The 19,303-nt window shown below is 39.3% G+C and overlaps 1 protein-coding gene across 1 annotated transcript in view; it reads right to left on the bottom strand.

The window, feature by feature from the left end:
- The window catches only part of LOC122549515, a 109,245-nt gene that overhangs the window by 69,684 nt on the left and 20,258 nt on the right, over positions 1–19,303 (bottom strand). Inside the window, exon 3 of the mRNA XM_043689374.1 lies at positions 19,148–19,258. Within this exon, the coding sequence (XP_043545309.1) occupies positions 19,148–19,258 (111 nt within the window). The remainder of the gene's footprint in view (positions 1–19,147; positions 19,259–19,303) is intronic.

The following is a 19,303-nucleotide window of genomic DNA, read 5'->3' as shown; positions in this document are numbered from 1 at the left end:
CATGCCAACAAAAGAAACACTTGAAAGGCTGCACTTCCGTTGAGCCACATCATTGCTTCCCTTGCATTTTTATCTCTGACCCAGTTGGATATGTAACCATATAATTAACATTAAAAAAATGTGTTAACTGCTTCAAAATCTTTGCTCCTCAAATACGCCTTCAATGGTCACCTCTAGCAGGAGTCTGACAGAAACTCCAAGTAACAGCATAAACTTATAGTCAGTGGTTTTTAAACCTAACCAAATAATTCCTGATTTTGTACTTACATTCCTTGATGGTGGTTTGTTTCCAGAGGCCAACTTATGAGTGCAAAGAAATTATTTTCTCTCCATGTCTGCAAATCTGTTAATACACTTTTGTCTGCCTTACTGTTCAGTTAAAAAGGTGAATATAAGCTTTTGACCTTATCTACTATTTTTGTATAGTCGTTTATAGTGCTTTCCTTTTTATCCACATATCTCTGATCTTTTAATCTGCTGATTTTTTGGGTTATTTCATTCAATTATTACCATTTTACTATTCCCTTGTGAATACAGTTGAATGTTCTTCCAACTTTTGTGTGTTTGCCTGTTTTTTTTTAATCCAACAATGACTGATGAGAGAGACTGGGAAAAAGACACACTTAGTACAAGATAAGGACCTTGAAAATTTGTGTCCTCCTTAGCACTTTCAAGATGGTTACTAACGAGGGCTGAGTTTGCAGAAGAATCATATAAAAACCATGTCTCAATTTGCATGACAGGTTATCTACTGGACAGCCATTTAATTCTCACAAACGTTTAAAGCAGCTTTTAGTGAAGGAATGATGGGCTTCTATCAGATTTCCCATACAATACAATTAATGCATTGAATGCTATTATAAAGCTGACATTCCTTTGACAGGATCAACTAATCCTGGGTTAAGGCAGCAGCAGCATTCACAAGCTGATTATGGATGAGGAAAGCTACTTGACTCAGATCTTAACATTCCACTGTATTCCTCTCCCTGGTCCTTTGCAGTTATTTGTTAAATAATTGCAGTATTCCTATTGCCACTGTTGTAGAACTTTCTCCTAACTACTGAAAACTTGCCTGATAACAGTCCTAAATTTCGTTATTATTTGATTGAAACATCAGGGTGTGTATGATGAACATTAGAAGCTTTACTACCACAGTTTGAAGCCATATTCTGAGATTTTTCAATACCCTTAACAATGATTTTGAAGTTATGATCACCCGTTTTCAGTTTCCACAAGAGTGTGGACATTGCATTATTTGAACTGAAAATACAAATGATAATACCATATTACTTTGAAAGAAAAATTCAATTTTAGTTAACATATCATTATCAATAAGTATCTCTTAAATATATGCTATTTACAGCAGAGCAGGATATCCTCTAAATTTCTATAAACAATAAAAAAGCAGACTGCTTATAAAATAAAATACACATATGTAACACTGCAGAATTCACAGGGAGAGGTCCCATATGTTTTTATGGCTCCAGGATAATTCTGGGTGCCACTGTCAACAAAAAGGTAAGACAGTACAAGTACAGCAGCTGCAAGATGTTTTGGAGAAGAAAAAGAGCTTGTCCCAAAATACTGCATCCTAGAAAGTCACTCTATAATCAGCATAAGGGGAGGCAACGACCTGGTGTATTATTGCTGGATTGTAAATCCAGACACCCAGGTAATGTTCTTGGGACCTGGGTTCAAATCACACTGCATCAGTTGGTGGAATTTGAATTCAATACAAATCTGGAATCAAGAGTCTGATGCTGGCCATGAAACCATTGTCGATTGTTGGGAAAAACCCAGCTGGTTTACTAATGTCCTCAAGGGAAGGAAACTGCCATCCTTACCTGGTCTGCACCACATGTGACTCAAGACCCATATCAACATGGTTGGCTCTTAACTGATACCTGGGCAATTAGAGGTGGCAATAATTGCTGGCCTAGACAGTGATGCCCTCATCGTGTGAATTAATTTTTAAAAATTCAACTGCTTTCATCTAATGTACAATTGATAAGGGCATGCTGGGTTCCTTTAAAGGTCAAGATGTGTGAAAATGTTATGGCAGTGAAGGTATCAAGAAGCAGGAACGTATCTCTGGGATCACTTATCCTGGACTGGTTTTCAGATTCTCTCCACTTGCACTACAATGGAAATACACCAGGTGGACACAGGATGTTGACCTGATTGCATCTACTGTTTGTTTTCTCCCCCTCTCTACTCACCTGAACAGTTTTGAGCCCCATAATTTACTGTCATCTGAAAAAATAGACTGCAATATGTGGCATGTGGAGGGGGAGGGAGTCACAACATTTAACAAATGGCCAATCAGAATTAATAGAAAACCAAGCATCAAGCAGATAATAAATTAATGAAATTGTTTCAGATATTTTTAAAATTCCATTCAGTTGTCATGTTGAATTTTCATCAGCTGAGAAGTATAGACCGCAATATTCCCCTACCTAAAACTAATTAGATATGTTGGTACCAGAGAGATAACTGATCCTTTTGCAATTAGGTTCTGGGTGGGAAGGCCCACAGTTCAAATTCCTGACAGTGTCATGACTTAGGATCCTTTAGTAATCAAATAATAACCACTTAAGGCCTTCAGCCTGCCACTAGGTCAAATAACTTTGTTTACAAGAGAAATGACAATCTTCTTGCCTGCTTCAACAAGCCAGCCTCCTTTTGAGTTGGGGGTTAGGGTCTCAAAACTGTCCAGTTTGAGGCACGGATGGGGGCAGTGGGGTGGGTGCTGATAGCCCTTGCATTGCTTCTGAACCCCTCTCTCTGCAAATCCACCCTCAACTCCATGATCTCCTCCAACAAAATGGCCTGCCTTCTGCTGCTCCTAATCTTTAGCCCTGCTGTTGACCCAGCAGTCAGGACCTTTGACGTGGCACTGTTGCTCACAGTGATTGCTAGACTTTGTTTGGCTACCAGCTTGAAGTGAAGCAGGACAATGCTGTTTTGGGACTGTATTAGCGAAGAGGTCTGCTGGGTCACAACTTAAGTGCCCAACTGTTAATTGGCAGGCTCTCTCACTCATGGAAGTGAAGGTATCTTACCCTTTAAAAAACCTTTCCTCACACTTAGAAGATGGAAGATAAAATGCCAGCAATAATATTCCAAAAAAGACTTTAACAGGAAAAACAATTGTACATTTGCAAGAAAGTTATTGCATGTGTAAAATATTTTAATGCTTTCATCAGACGTTCACTTGGTTTCCTGAAACAACATTTCTTGAGATGAAAAACATTCAAGACGACAGTTGTTTTCACTTTTCAACAATCCTCTGTGTCTGTGGCTCCAACAATATATTTGCCAAACAGCAAGACTGGCCATTCACTTTGTGTGCAAGACTCTGTATTAAAGACTTGCCACTTTCCCCATATCTTTGGTCCAATTATGAGAAGCAATGTCAGAACCAAGAAAGGAAAAAAGATTTTCAGGAACACAATGCTAACGTTTTCCCTTACGTTAAATGTCAGAACAAAGTAAAGAATAAGATAGTCAATTCATTCTGGACTAATTTTCTGAAAATAATTATTTATAGCATGACAAAATGTGATAAATGGAATAATTCACTTTAAATTTGATATTATTTAATCTTTGTAATTTATAACATGTCAATTAATGTTATATTCCACATTTTATTTTATTCCTCATTTATATTTATGTCAGAACTTTGAAAAAAAAAGATTAATAGTCAAGCAGTAACAATTGTGGGACTGTCATCACTGAAGCTTGAATTAGATTACTTACAGTGTGGAAACAGGCCCTTCGGCCCAACAAGTCCACACCGACCCGCCAAAGCGCAGCCCACCCAGACCCATTCCCCTACGTTTATCCCTTCACCTAACACGGGCAATTTAATATGGCCAATTCACCTAACCGGCACATCTTTGGACTGTGGGAGGAAACCGGAGCACCCGGAGGAAACAGGGAGAATGTGCAAACTCCACACAGTCAGTCGCCTGAGGCAGGAATTGAACCCGGGTCTCTGGCGCTGTGAGGCAGCAGTGCTAACCACTGTACCACCGTGCCGCCCACAAAGTTTGGAATAAATTCTGAATAAAAGTCCTGAATGAAACACATTCAATTTAAGTAGAATATTTCAATGAAAATGTAGCAAAATTTTTGACTCTACCCACCGTAAGATTTGAGAAATGAACCGAGCTTAAATTTTATTTTCCAGCAGTTTGGTCCAAATCTCAGGAGGTTTTGGACTTTAGTTGAATATTCAGTTGAATATTTAAAAAGCTGAGTATTTTAACTTCTGCTGTCCTTTCAGGAAATAACTTATAGAACCTGGTAGGACTAAATATGGTGCTGGGCATATTTGGCAAAGAATAGGCAAATTCAGGAGACACTGAGGTCTGCAGATGCTGGAGATCACAGTTGACAGTGTGTTGCTGGAAAAGGACAGCAAGTCAGACAGCATCCGAGGAGCAGGAAAATCGATGTTTCAGGCCAGGGCGCTTCATCAGGAATGCAATATGCAAATTCAACTGATCTTAAAACTTGAAAGCCTTCTGCCTGAGGTTGTATTTGTTAGCTGCAAAACAAATTGGCCCTAAAATCATTCCAAACTCAGACTTTTTGGAACCTGTGCCTGTTGTAAGCATCCTATCTAAAAAAAAGTGAAAATAAGTGAGGAGAAAATAAGTGCATTGGTTTCTACTTTAGGCAGTTACTTTGATAAAAGAATTAAAAAGTGGCGCTAAATGGGTGTTGTGCCAATAAGACTTGCCTGTTTGAAAATCTGTTTTTTTTTAAACAATTTTCACCCAATTACCACTATTTAAATTTGTCTAAATTTGCCAAAATGGCACCTGAAGACATCATAATTAAATGTTGATTGGACTCAAATTCCATGTAGTAGTGTACTCCATCTCCAACCACTCATTTTCTCTGAATGTACTAGCTGGCAGCCAAGTGGACTTTTTAGAATGACACAGGGACTGAAGGAAAGAGTGATGTGAGATCCCAATGGAGAGAGGGTATTCTGTACTCATTAGGGTACCTTCCCCTCATGTTTCTCTCCCTCCCTCCAGCAGATCATGCTGCTCTTCCTGGTCTATCTCCTCCTCCCATTCCTTCTGCAGACCAAGTGGCTGATAGCCACATGTTGATACAGGCACTTCTTTTGGTTGTTCTGAAAACTACTTTGAATTCAGTCAGTGGTCAGCACAAGAGGGTCTGACAATGAGTGAGGCATGTAGAAGAATCCAGAAAGTACTGTTGAAGAAGTCTCAGTCCTTGAGCTTGTTTAACAGGTTTGAGATTCTTGCTCTCAGTGTGGATGAGATTAGGGGCTGTAGAGAGGATGAGTAAACTAGCCATAGCACCATGGTACAGGGAGCCATTCAAGAGGGGTGACAGGGAAAAGGAAATGTAATTATAATCAATGATAGTATAGTTAGGGGAGTAGACACTGTTTTCTGTGGTCGAGATCAAGAATCCCAAAAGCTGTGTTGCCTGTCTGGTACCAGGGTTCAATGGCTGCCCGTGTATTTGAAAATTATATCTACTCTGGATTACAAGTATGGGTCTTCATGTGACTGAACACAGCATTTGTGATTGCAGATCTTTGGGCATATGGAGCAGGACATTCCATGTGGTGATAAGATCCAAAGTGCAGGATTTCTTTTTCTGCTGCTGTTCTCCCTCATTAAGACATTGATACTCAAAAACATGTTGCAAACTGATTAATAAATTGTCAACATTCTGAACAATTGGCAGTAAGTTTCCCCCCTCCAGTCATTAATGTCAATGTTGCTACATTTCAAAGAGAGCTTTGGAGTGTCTTTAAAGCATTTTCTTTGACCTCCCCTGGAATGTTGGACATTTGAGAAGACAGAGAATGCTGAGGGAGAAGCTCTGTCCTGTTCATCATAGTTAATTTTGCAGGAATTTTGCCTGAACACATGTAGACCTGGCTTCAAGAAGGACTCTGACATTTTTTGATGACCCTCCATGAGTCCAGAAGATGAGGTCAAGCATTGCTGAGTGAATTTCCGTACCACTCTGCGTGTCACAGCAGTACAGGAGTAAGGTGACTACAACAGGCCAACACGCAAGGACTTCTATTGATTTATAGAGTCACCAGAGTCATAGAGTTGTATAGCATGGAAACAGACCATTCAGGTCCAACTTATCCATGCCAACCAGATATCCTGAATTAATGCAGTCCCATTTGCCAGTATTTGGCTCATAGCCCATTAAATCCTTCCTATTCATGTACCCATCCAGATGCCTTTTAAATGTTGCAATTGTAGTAGCCTCCAATACTTCCACTGTCATCTCATTCCATACACATATCACCCTCTGCGTGAAAAAGTTGCCCCTTAGGTCCCTTTGAAATCATTCTCATCTCACCTTAAATCTATGACCTCTAGTTTTGAACTACCTTAGGGAAAAGATCTTGGCTATTCACCCTACCCCTGCCCCTCATGACTTCATAAACTTCTATAAGGGCACTCCTCAACGTTTGACGCTCCAGGGGAAATAGCCCCAGCTTATTCGGTCTCTCCCTATGGCTCAAATCCACCAACTCTGGCAACATCCTTGTAAATCTTTTCTGAATACTTTCAAATTTCACAACATTCTTCCTATTGGGAGATCAGAATTTAATATGTACTCCAAAAGTGGCCTAACTAATGTCTTGTACAGCCACAATATGACCTCCCAACTCCTATAGTCAATGCGCTGGCCAATAAAGGCAAGCATACCAAACGCCTTCTTCACTATCCTGTCTACTTGTGACTCTACTTTCAAGGAACTATGAACCTGCACCCCAAGGTCTCTTTATTCCGCAACACTCACCAGGACCTTACCATTAAGTATATAAGTCCTGCCCTGATTAGCCTTTCCAAAATGCAGCACCTCACATTCATCTAAATTAAACTCCATCTGCCACTCCTTGGCCCACCTGCCAATCTGATCAATATCCCATTGTACTCAGAGGTAACCTTCTTGGTTGTCCACTACACCACCAATTTTGATGTTATCTGCAAACTTACTAACCATACATCCTATGTTCACATCCAACCTCATTCAGATAATTGACAAAAAGCACTGGACCCAGCATCGATACTTCTGGCACACTGCTGGTCAGAGGCCTCCAACCTGCAAAGCAACCCTTCACCACCACACTCTGACTCCTGCAAGCTGAAGTCTTTGTCAAATACTTGTTGTTATAGTTTGGAAAAAATTGAGAAGCTTAGATGATCTGGTGTTGTATCTCCTTCTCAGTGGTGGCCTTTTAAAAGAGGTGGTTGCCAATATGTGGGAAGTGCTCAACTGATTCCATAGTTTCTCGGCCACATATAAGAGATGGAATAGTTGACTTGATTGGATTGATTTATGAGTTTTGGCAACATGCAAGTCAGGACATTGGAGGGTTTGAGCTAAAGGAAGAGGTTGAATAGGCTGGGGTTTTTTACCCTGGAGTGTTGGAGGCTGAACAGCGACCTTACAAAGGCTTATAAAATCATGAAGGGCATGTATAGGATGAATAGACAATGTCTTTTTCCAAGGGTAGAGAAGTCGAAAACTAGAGGGCATAGTTTTAAGGCGAGAAGGGAAAAATTTAAAAGGGACCTGAGAGGCAACTTTTTTTATGGTGTGTGTATGGAACGAGCTGCCAGAGATGGTGGAGACTGGTACAATTGCAACATTTAAAAGGCGTCATCTGGTTGGATATATGAATAGGAAGGGTTTAGAGGAATATGGGCTAAATGTTGGCAAATGGGACTAGATCAGTTTAGGATATTTAGTTGGTGTGGGCATGTTGAACCAAAGGGTCTGTTTCTGTACTGTATAACTCTATGATAAGTTCCTTGCATGCACAATTGAATAAACTGAGAATAACTTCCAAATTTTCTGCCATTGTCATTCATCTCAAGGAACTAGCTTTTGGCCCTCCTGTCTTTGCAAACTAGTGCCTATCTCTACACAAAACAATGCAACCTGCTTAACTGGCAGCATACCAACCAACTTATATATTCACTCCTTCTACCATCAACAGATTGTGGCAGCAGTGAGTACCATATACCAGATCTCCTTTCATAGTGCCTTTCAAACCTGTACCACCACAAAGGATAGCAGAAGCAGATCCAAATGGACTCCAGTCTGGTTTCCCACAGTCCTTTTGTAAACCTGATGTCATCCAAAGCTTGCATCTCAATAACACCTCAAACAATGCATACTATTATCACATGGGCAGATAAAATATGGTCTCTATTATCCATTATTGTGCTGAATCTGGTTATTGAACATAACAGTTAAAGACCTTTATCTCAGTTGACGTAGGCTCTCACAGAGATTGTAGGCTAAAAGGCCGTATAGGGATTGATAAAGGCTAGACATTGGGAAGCAGACTAATAGCCACTATCAATGAGTGATTCTGAGATCTTACAGCAATGCAAGGATTCCTCCAAATGGAAAAGTAGTTACTACAGTTCATTTATTTTTTACACATGTTTAATGCATTAAATGACATTTTTCCATGACTCTATAACTGGTGAAATGCTGAACATCTCACTTGTATGTTCATTTCAGAATGGATCCACTTGTCAGATTCAGCAAGCAACAATATCACAACAGTATAATCAGTCAAGTAGCATCAATAAACTACACAGAACTTTAAATTAAAAAAAACGCTGCTCAGGTATCACTCATCACTTATGTTGATGCACACATTTAATTCGGTTATCAACATTAAAAAAAACTTCCATCCCAGTTGCTACAGTTACAAGAGTTAAATATAATTACATCTCCAATGCAAAAAAAAGTATGGTTGCATGAGTGCTATCCATTGTTAAATGAATGGAAACCCTTGTCCTTTTATTGCTTTTGATAAATCTCTCTTTTTGCAAAAGGCAATAAGAGGACTCAGATAAAGTTCCCAGCTTGCAAATGCAAAGGCATCCCCACATTCCTTGGGTTGATTAATCCACAATGACAGTGTGTTACCTGACCTTCAGAATAATTGATGACATAAAAAAGTTAAAAGCAAAAGCAGCAACCAATTAGCTGATTTTCATGTTGCTCAGCACAACAATTAGTAGCATGATCGGGAATTGGTTACACATATTGTTGGGTCCAAAATAAGTGCATATGCTGGAGATCAAAGACTCAGCAGAAGCTCTTCATTTATTAAAATATTAAATTGCCAGTATGTACAAATTGACTGATGGTCGGAATCAAATTACAGCATTTGCCTTGTCGGCACTAGCCCTCAAATAAGGCCTGGAAATGGGGAGTGGAGGAAAATGTGTGGAAATTATTTATATAAATAACATAAAGCAAAGGACCAAGCACCAATTCTTGAGGTGCACTGCGAGTGACAGGTTTGACAATCGGCCTTTAGGAAAGAAATGTTGCTGTGCTTTGCTCGATGTAACTCGTGTATTCACTATGTTTCTCTGGAATTCTGTGCTCCCTTCTGCTGCACGGGGATAAAGCAGAGAGATGCGCATGCAATTATGCGAAGATGAGGGAAGGATTCCATATTTGCAAGATGAATGAGGCACAGACATGAGATAGGATAAGGACTACAGTGTGTTTGAGTGTTGGCGATCCAGATGGGGATCAAGATTAGAGTGGTGCTGGAAAAGCACAGCAGGTTAGGCAGCATCCGAGGAGCAGGAAAATCAATGTTTCAGGAATGCCTGATGAAGGGCTTTTCCCCGAAATGTTGAATTTCCTGCACCTCAGATGCTGCCTGACTTGCTGTGCTTTTCCAACACCACTCTAATCTTGAGTCTGATCTCCAACATCTGCAGTCCTCACTTTCGCCCGATCCAGATGGGGATGTCAATGGATGCCAGGAGACAGAGAAAGAGCGAAAGAGTGGAACAAATAGGTAGATTCAACCAAGTGTTAAAATAAGGACATAAGAAAGACAAGCAAGTCTAGGCAATGTACACAAAAAGCAACAAGATTATAGTTGACCTGATGTTGGCCTCAACTTTGTTTTCCTATCGATTTCTCGTAACACATGATTCCTTTGTAGATTACAAATCTGTCTAACTCAGCACTGAATAAATTTAATATCTTCATTGCCCGAGGACAGAGAATCCAGCGATCAACAACTCTCTGGGGAAAGAAACTCCTCCTCATCTCCACCTTTTCAGGCCCCTTATTCTGAAACTTTACTCCCTGGTTTTATATTCTCCCAAGAGGAGAAATATCCTCCCATCATCTACTCTGTCAACTTTCTCAGAAGTTATAAGTTTCAATAACTTCACCTCTCTGTTTTCTAAACTCCTAGTCTAGGCCCAACCTGCTCAATAGTTTGTATAGTTACAGCAAGACTGCAGGAAAATATTGACAGAAAGTCAGAGTATGGCACTCAGGTGCTGAAAGTGTTACGCCATCAAATTTCCTACCCTTTGAGGGTCTTGACTCTCTTTGTGCACTGTTGCTGGATTCAAGGGTCAAGTTTACAATCTCCTCACTCACTTCCATCATGTTGGGTTATTTGAAGAGGTTTTCCTCTACCACATATCCTTAGCTAACATTATCTTGTTGCAGGTTGTCAGACCTCACAGGAAGGCCTCTACCTCAGGCCATGGGAAACATAAATGGGGAGAGATTGAAGGGGAATGCTGAGGCACACACAGTTTCCACCTGTCCATTTTATTCTAGTGGTTATTGAAGCAACAGGAATTATTGTACACTTTAGCCATTTGGAGAATTGCTGGCTTCCAATTAACTGGATATTCTACCCCTGAAAGAGATTTGGTGCATCATTGCCTGATTCCTCTGCTTGGCCAGAAAATCCAGCGGTGACAGCAAATTACAGTTGAGTTAAAAAAAAACACAACAGCATTCATTAATGAATCAATCAGGTTAAAAATGTGCCAATGACACCCATTATCTGAAGATTAATTTCAGTAAGATTCCACTCCATGAGTCAGGGGGTTCACATTATTTATTGTTTTAGACCACATGGGACTTCATTCCCAATAAGTACACACTGTGCAGGATGTGAGAAGCATAAAAGATAGATAGAAATTCATGCTCTTCAGGCATGACCATTTTTCATTCTAAACAGTATCAGATGAAGATTTTAATTTTACCTGGTTGAAATGGAGCTCGGTTTCCAAGGTGAAAGGATAGTATTTTGAGTCACAGCCAGAGTCTGTTATTGAAGAATGCACCATAAATGGAATGTCAACAGAAGCTTATTTGTACCTGATTAGGCTAAAGCTTGACCAATTATTTTCTAATTGAGATTGACCTTTTTTTTTAAATGACTGATATTCACAAAACTTGGACCATAAATCATCAATGACTGTACTGAAATTATCAAACAAGAACACCATTGTTATGCTGACCCACATAAAGTTCCACAGAAACATTCATCACCTTTACTCAGCACAATAATAAGTGCTTTCATTGAATACAGTTTCTTGCAATATTGATGACTGATCACATTAATTTTTCAATTCAATCATGTTTGGGAATTAAATCAGCTGTGTAATTGAGTCTTCCACTACAAAACATTTCGGAAGTTACTCGCTTTTAAGATAATATGTTATATTGATGAACTGAGGCAAGGTTCCGTTGTATTACGCTCGTTTGACTCTACTATTTGCAAGTTTAAATTATAATAGAGGAAAAAATTGTTTTCCAAAATGCTGAATGATTCTGTTTTCTGTAAATGTTTCACTTCGTTGCATTGTTCTGTGGATATGCAGGACAAGAATCTAATGATCAATTCTGATCATCAAAATCCCTGAGGGCTTATGCCCGAAACATCGATTCTCCTGCTCCTCGATGCTGCCTGACCTGCTGTGCTTTTCCATTGCTGAACTTTAGTAGCTCTAATTGTCAACCTTCATGTGGGAATTAATTTTCTGCAAATGCCTTGCCAACAAAATATTCCTGAAACCTAGGTCAAGTTCCTCAGTTAATCTTTGAAGTTAATCGTTTTAGGTGGGAAATCCTAGTCAAGCAATAAATCATGTTTTGATAGAATGCATTCCAATGTGCCAATTTCACCAAAGATTTATCACATATGACATCAGCTTTGCTGGTGATAGTGACACTGGTTGTTTGGTTGGAGATATGAGCTGATGAAAGTGAGTCAAACTAACTTTCAGAATATTGTTCAATTCGAATTGATGTATATTAACCTGATAGGATCCCAGCTACCAGTATTAAGTTGTAAACACGTGGAGTACAATGTTTTGTGTTTGCTGCACACTTGATGTTTGTTTTCTTGCCATATCTGGGGCAGTTCCTTTGCACAAGTTGAGTAATGCAGGATGAAAATGAGCTTAGATGTTTGTCCTAACACATCCATCAAAGATGCAAGCTGGAACGTCTAATCATTTATCTCGAATTAAGCAAACACATCTGCCCAGAAGCTTCACCCTCACCCTCACCTTGGTGGCCCCCAATCCCTAACTGATCAGGAATTCCTGATTAAGAGTATATCCGCAAAATGCAAATGTGACTCTCCTGCTCTTCGGATGCTGCCTGACCAGCTGTGCTTTTCCAGCACCACATTTTTTGAATTCTATTCTGGTTGCAAGGAGAAAGAAACCACCCAATAAGCAGTAAGTTATACAGCATTAATATATATATTATATATAATATTAATATATAATTAAAAGCTTCAAAAGAAGGAAAGAACTACAGCATTGCTACAGCATAGCTTAAAAACTTTAAATAAAAAATTTTTTTAGAAGTAAAAGTCTTTATGGAAAAGCAGTTTCAGCTGTATTGAAATGCTGCAGAATTTAAAACCTTGAAAGTAAGAAAAACAATCAAATCAATAAGATATAGCAGGAGAAATAATATGACCTGCACAATTTATTAGAGGTGTATGAAGTAGATCACAAAATTATCCTTATTGGAGAAAAGAGTTCTTCAGATATAGAACTGCTTTCAATATGTAGTCGTGGAGTCATACAGCATGGAAACACTCTCCAATCTAACCAGGCCATGCACCCATAATCTCAAACTGAACTAATCCCACCTGCCTGGACTTCGCCCATATTCCTCCAAACTTGTTCTTTTCCATGTACTTATCCAAATATCTCAAATGTTGTAACTATACCTGCATTAAGTGTACCTATGTCCTCCACTTTCTCTGGAAGCTCATTCTACATACGAACTGCTCTCTCTATAAAAAAGTTGACCTTTGTGTCCTTTTGTTATCTTTCTCCTCTGACCTTAAAAATATGCCCCCTAATCTTGAAATCCTGCCATTTACCTTATCTATGCCCTAATGATTTTATGACACTCTAAGGTCACCCCTCAACCTCCCACGCTCCAATGAAAGAAATCCCAGCCTATTCAGTCTCTCCTTACAACTCAAACCTTCCATTCCCGACAACATCCTGGTAAATCTCTTTCGAACCCTTTCCAGTTTAACAATATCCTTCCTATAACAGGGCAAGCAGAGCTGGATACAGTACTCCAGAACAGGTCTCACCGTGGGTGGCATGGTGGCACAGTGGTTAGCACTGCTACCTCACAGCACCAGAGACCAGGGTTCAATTCCCCCAGTGTCTGTGCGAGTTTCCTCTGGGTGCTCCGGTTTCCTCCCAAAGTCCAAAAATGTGCAGATTAGTTGAATTGGCCATGCTAAATTGCCTCTAGTGTTAGGTGAAGGGGTCAGGGGGAGTTGCTCTTCGGAGGGTCGGTGTGGACTTGTTGGGCTGAATGGCCTGTTTCCACACTAAGTAATCTAATCATCTTGTATAATGTCAACATAATGTCCCAACTCCTAGCTCAAAGGTCTGAACAATAAGGCAAGCGTGCTGAAGGACTTCTTAACCACCCTATCAATATGTGACACAAACTTCAAAGAATTATACACCTGAACCCCTAGGTCTCTCTGTACTACACACTACACAGGACCCTATCATTAATTGGATAAGTTCTGCCCTGTTTGTTTTACTAAAATGTAATACCTCACATTTATCCAAATTAAACTCCATCTGCCACTCCTCAGCTCATTGACCTAAACGATCAAGATCTCTTTGTAATCTTAGATAACCCTCTTCACTGTCCACTATACCACTAATTTTGGTGTCATCCACAAACCTACTAACCATGCCTTCTATATTCAAAGCTAAATCATTTATATAAATGACAACCATAAGCAGACCCAGCGCCGATCCCTGCGAAACACCAGTGGTCACAGGCCCCCAGGTCGAAAAACAACCCTCTACCATCACTTTGCTGTTAAAGCAAATTTGTATCCAATTGGCAGGCTTACCCTGAATCCCATGTGATCTAACTTTACTAATTATTAAATACTAAGTCATAAACAGAACAGAATAGGATCCACAGCTGATGATAATTAAAGGCACAGATGTTTATGCAGAAGTTCTACAAGTTTTTGACATTGACTGTAATCTGGTGTCAAATGAAATTCTTGAAGGCGTTGGATTCCCAGACAAGTTCAGTATCCAGAGGAATCCATAGATAATTCCATGAATGACCTCTATGGATTAGTGCAAAACTGTGGAGCTTTGAAAGCAGAGATAAGTGACATTTTGGGATTATTGATTAGTGTTCCTCAGATTTATTACAGTCCAAAGAAGATTTGACTTTAGAAAAAGCTACTTAGATTTTGCTGGATGCAGAAACTAGGAAGAGTCACAGACAAATCCTGAGAGAAAGACACCCTTATCACAGGATAGCAACAGAACTTATCCATTTTATACACTTTAAATCTTTCACCTGACAAGCCAATACAAAGAGTAGCCAATTAGCAAATGTTAAGGACAGCATTTTCACAGTCCCGAAAAATGTGAGCCACAGTGAGAAAGTTGGGAAAATCAGGTAATATAGCCAGCAAGGAGCTTCTTAATATTGAAATAAGTCCAATTCCTAACCAAGTGTTGAACGGTCAGGCAAGATTCTCACTGGTGAGTGGGAAAAGTCTATTTGTGTGCATTAGACTTCATCTTGTCTCCTTAATGTAGCATTCCCTATTCTACTACCTGTTAAATAGAAGCTATATGCTGACAGTTACCAATATGAAAGGAAGAACAGAGAGTGCAGCTCACATTTGCTCCTTCCAACCTTCATCGTGCACGCCTAGCACCAACATCTTAGTGTACACTCATGAGCATCATCCATATGCACCTCACGTCCACAGATGCAGTCATCTGACGCATGCCAGCAACTTTGCACCATCATGGCACATCTACAATTTACTTACAATATGCTTCTACACTTAAATGCAACACCATCAAGCACACAGGCAATTATTATTGGAATGCTGCTGCAAGGACACTTTGCACTCAGGAATAAGCACCCAGCTCATAGATTGGACTTACCAGCATCTTAGAATTCTCACTTGCTTTCTTAGAGCTCACTCACCTAGTGCCTATTTGGATGCTGACTGCCTTGACTTGACTTTCCCCCTCAGCCAGAACTAACTTACACACAGTACCTCTGACTTGACTTGCTTTTTACCACACACACAAATCAGGAAGCTTTTCATGGCTGTCAGTCAATTAAGGACCATACTGTACAGTAATCTCATGTCTACATCAAGTGCTAGGAGAATACATGGCAAACACACTGTATATGGTTTGACCAATTTTTTTTAATGATTCATTCATGGGAATGTAAGCATTACCGGTAGGCCAGCATTTATTGCCCATCCCGAGTTGCCCATGATCATACCTCAAAATCTAAGTGTAGTATTCTCAGTCAAGTCAAGAGTGTCACTCTTCAATAACGGAGTCCCGGCACAGTAATTCAAGGGATGCTTCTGATACCAGTCCATGGTCAATCGATTGCTCAGGGTCAGTTTCTCCCCTTGTGGGTGGCGAGAGCTGAATGTTCAGTACCCCACCACATACCTTTGCAATTTCTGTCCTATTGTGGGCTGTTCACTCCTGGAATGAAAAGTCAGGATTGAACATTTGGCATAGCTGTTAGTACTAGTGTTAGTACTAGTGGGGGGTGTGGGGAATGGTGGAGTGGGGAGGTAGTGGTGAGGTGTCTCAAGTGGGTGATGAAGTAATGAAGTTATGGATGAAATTTTCAGTGGTTGATTAGCTGAACTGGACTATACTATGGAGGTGGAAATAAGTGGTGTCATTGGTGTGCTGTTAAAAACTCAAGTCCGAATCAAATATGACACCTAGGTTGCAAACAGCAGTATATTGTTATCCTAATTACTTACCAGAGAACAAAATGTAAATACCATCAGCCTAATTCTTGCATATAAATATCACTATTAAAATCAAATATACTGTAAACTTAGTTTGGTAGATATAGGAAATTACAATTTTTCTATACCTTTTGCTTGTCAGCTGTTCTTTGATGCCATCTAGGGGTTGAATATATTGCTGCTATCACAACAAGGCTGTGAGGGCAGATTTTTACAGAATTGGACATACCCTCAATCTTTAAAAGATGTTCTGGGGGAGTGGTTGCGGATGCTAAAGTCCGCATTTCTGACAGATCTCAATTTTGTCTGTATTGAGAAAGGATAGTGGTGTGATTAATACAGCACAGAAACCCAGACTAAGCAAGGCCAATTGAACTTAGCTCTGAGTTCAAACAGACCTCAACATTTCTGTACAAGGATCTTAACCGATAACGTGTAAGCCAAAATATTATGAAGTATACATGCATAGCCTTGAATGGTGATTTAAAGTCTATTAAACTGTCTAAAGTTTTTTTAAAATTTACTGTCTTTTAAAGTGAAAAATAGAGTTGTAACTGTCAGCAAATACTGAAACAAAAATATCTCTGCTGCACTCTTTGATTGATAGTTGGTGTAGCATTTGTTACAGCAGTTTCAATAGAATTTTTTGTTGTAACATCCTAGCAAGCTATTCATTATGAATGTTTGGCTGAGCTACAAAAGCTATCAATCATCTCCAAAATGTCAATTTGATTAACAAGTTAAAAAGTCTGGAAAAGGTTTAGGGGCATGCAGACAAGTTTGTTTATTTTCTCAGAAATTTACCACTTCAGTAGATTTGAAATTTTAATGCTTTAATGTGAATTATTTTTCTCTACTGTTTAGTGAGATCTGTTTTAAATTTTCAGAATTCTCATTTTTACATCTCTACATAACTCCTGAAGTCTGCCAATAGTGGATACTGGGTGAGTTGGCATTGATTTGGCATAACATGCAAGGAGACATGAGGGGTATGTGGAGAGCATGAATTGGTGTTGAGTTGGTATCGGAGTATGAAGGACATTGGTGGGTGAAAGGACCTGGGAGGGTCTAAAATCTTCTAAAACAACCATCACAAAGTCACGAAGAACTGCGGTAAGCCTTCTAACCAACTTGCTTGACATTCAAATGCTCCTGTGTCCTTCTAACATTTGTTTCCAGTTTTGACAGGTCAAACTTCATCCCACAAACTCTCCTCACAGCTTCACTAGCACCACAGACAACCCAACCTCAGAGTGAAAATCTTGTAATTTGCAACACTTTTTCCTGCGTCAGGCTTGATGAGTCAGGGATTTTTCTGACTTAAGGTACACACATCTGTAGCCAAAACCAAATTCTGAGTATAAGATGAAAACTGGAGGTATTTATTTTCTCTTCCAGTTTCTCTCGGTCTCTCTTACCTTAACTTTCTTCTAAAAGCAATGGTTCATGCTAATGTACTGTTATATAAGAACTTTCTCTCTCTTTTAATAAAAAAAACTTTGAGATTAGTGCTAAGAACCATGAACTCACTTTGGAACTTTTCTTCAGAATATAGCAACAGGACTCCACTAAAGCATTTCTAGGCTCACAGCGTTCAGATAAAATCGACAGAATTTTTAAAATGGGATATAGGCTTTGCTGGAAGGACCAGCATTTATTGCCCATCGTTAATTGCCCCTTGATTTAAGTGGCTTGGCAGGTGCATTTCAGAATGCAGTTAAGAATGAACCACACTGCTGTGGATTGGGAGTCACATACCAGATAAGGTATGTGACTCCCAATCCTTCCCTGTAGGGCATTATTGAACAAGTTAGTTTTTTTTATGACAACGGTCATATGGTACCTATTAAGTTAGTTCTTAACTCCAAATTTTTTTCAGTGAATTCAAATTTCATTATCTGCCATTGCAGAATTCTAACCCATGACACCAGAATGTTAGCCTGGGACAATGGATTACTATTCTAATTACATTACCACTATGTCATCTCTGACTTCCAGTATGTCTGGCAACTAGCAACTAGTCTCAATGATACTAATACTTCTAAAGCTAAATGTCACACACAACAAATACTCTGGAAACCAGTGGAATAATCAGAAACGAAAGGCAAGAATTATGGTGTCCTACATTGGTCCTTCCAACATACTGAAAGCAATGCCAAGTACGTATCAAACAAGAGACTCCAAATCTTGTTGTGACATGTGTTGAAAGATTGCCAAGATGCTGACTAAAGAAAGATTTCATATTTCTATACTATATAGTGTTTTTCATAGTCTCAATGTCTCAAAGCACATTACAGTCAATTGCATTACTGTTCTAATATAGAAAACTGTTATTACTATCGCAAGTGTCATGAGATTAATGACTGGATAATCTGGTTATGTGACATTGCTAACAGGAAAAATATTGATTAATATCGTAAGAGAACATCTTATCTATTAAGTGGTGTGAGAGTATAAGGATATTCATTTATATAACAAAGGACTAGTTGAAAGCCAAAGATTCTGATTTACCCGAATAGATAGTTTGCACTTCTTTCAGCATTTATTAGTTGAGTATTTTTAAGGCAAAGGTAGATAGATTATTGATTGGCAAGGAAGTCAAAGGTTGTTGGAAGTAAGTGGAAATATGGAATTGAGACCACAAAGAGATCAGCCATGGTTTTATAGAAAAACAGAGCAGATGCAAGGGATGGAATGTCCTACTCCTGCTCCTAATTTATATGCTCATATCAGTATCTATTGGATTATGGAATTAAATTATTGATGTTGAACTTCTCCAATTACATTAGAATGTATCTATGCTCAAAAGGACTTTGGCTATAATTCACAGAACTGTGGTGAATGATGCTACCCATATTTTTGTTAAATTATTGATAATTGTTGTCCGCATTGTGAGGATTAAAATCCACAATTGTCACTTGCCAGCTAGTGACCATCCGCTTGACAAAAGCTAAGTACTTTAAGGGGGATCAATGAAGACCTAAGGCTACATACCTGTCAGTGGAAATTCTAAGCCCCAGTGATAGACCTTGGAATCAGATACCTCAACCACTGGCTTCATTGTAGTCCAGAGTATTTTTATAAATGACCGTTCAGCTGCACTTTCTGTGAAAATAGATTCAGGCAATCATTCAATCCTACTGTACAGCA

Source organism: Chiloscyllium plagiosum, chromosome 4 (genome assembly GCF_004010195.1).
Source record: "Chiloscyllium plagiosum isolate BGI_BamShark_2017 chromosome 4, ASM401019v2, whole genome shotgun sequence".
NCBI classification, from domain to species: domain Eukaryota; kingdom Metazoa; phylum Chordata; class Chondrichthyes; order Orectolobiformes; family Hemiscylliidae; genus Chiloscyllium; species Chiloscyllium plagiosum.
Note: the sequence above shows the minus strand (reverse complement) of the source record. Positions and strands in the feature narration are given on the sequence as shown.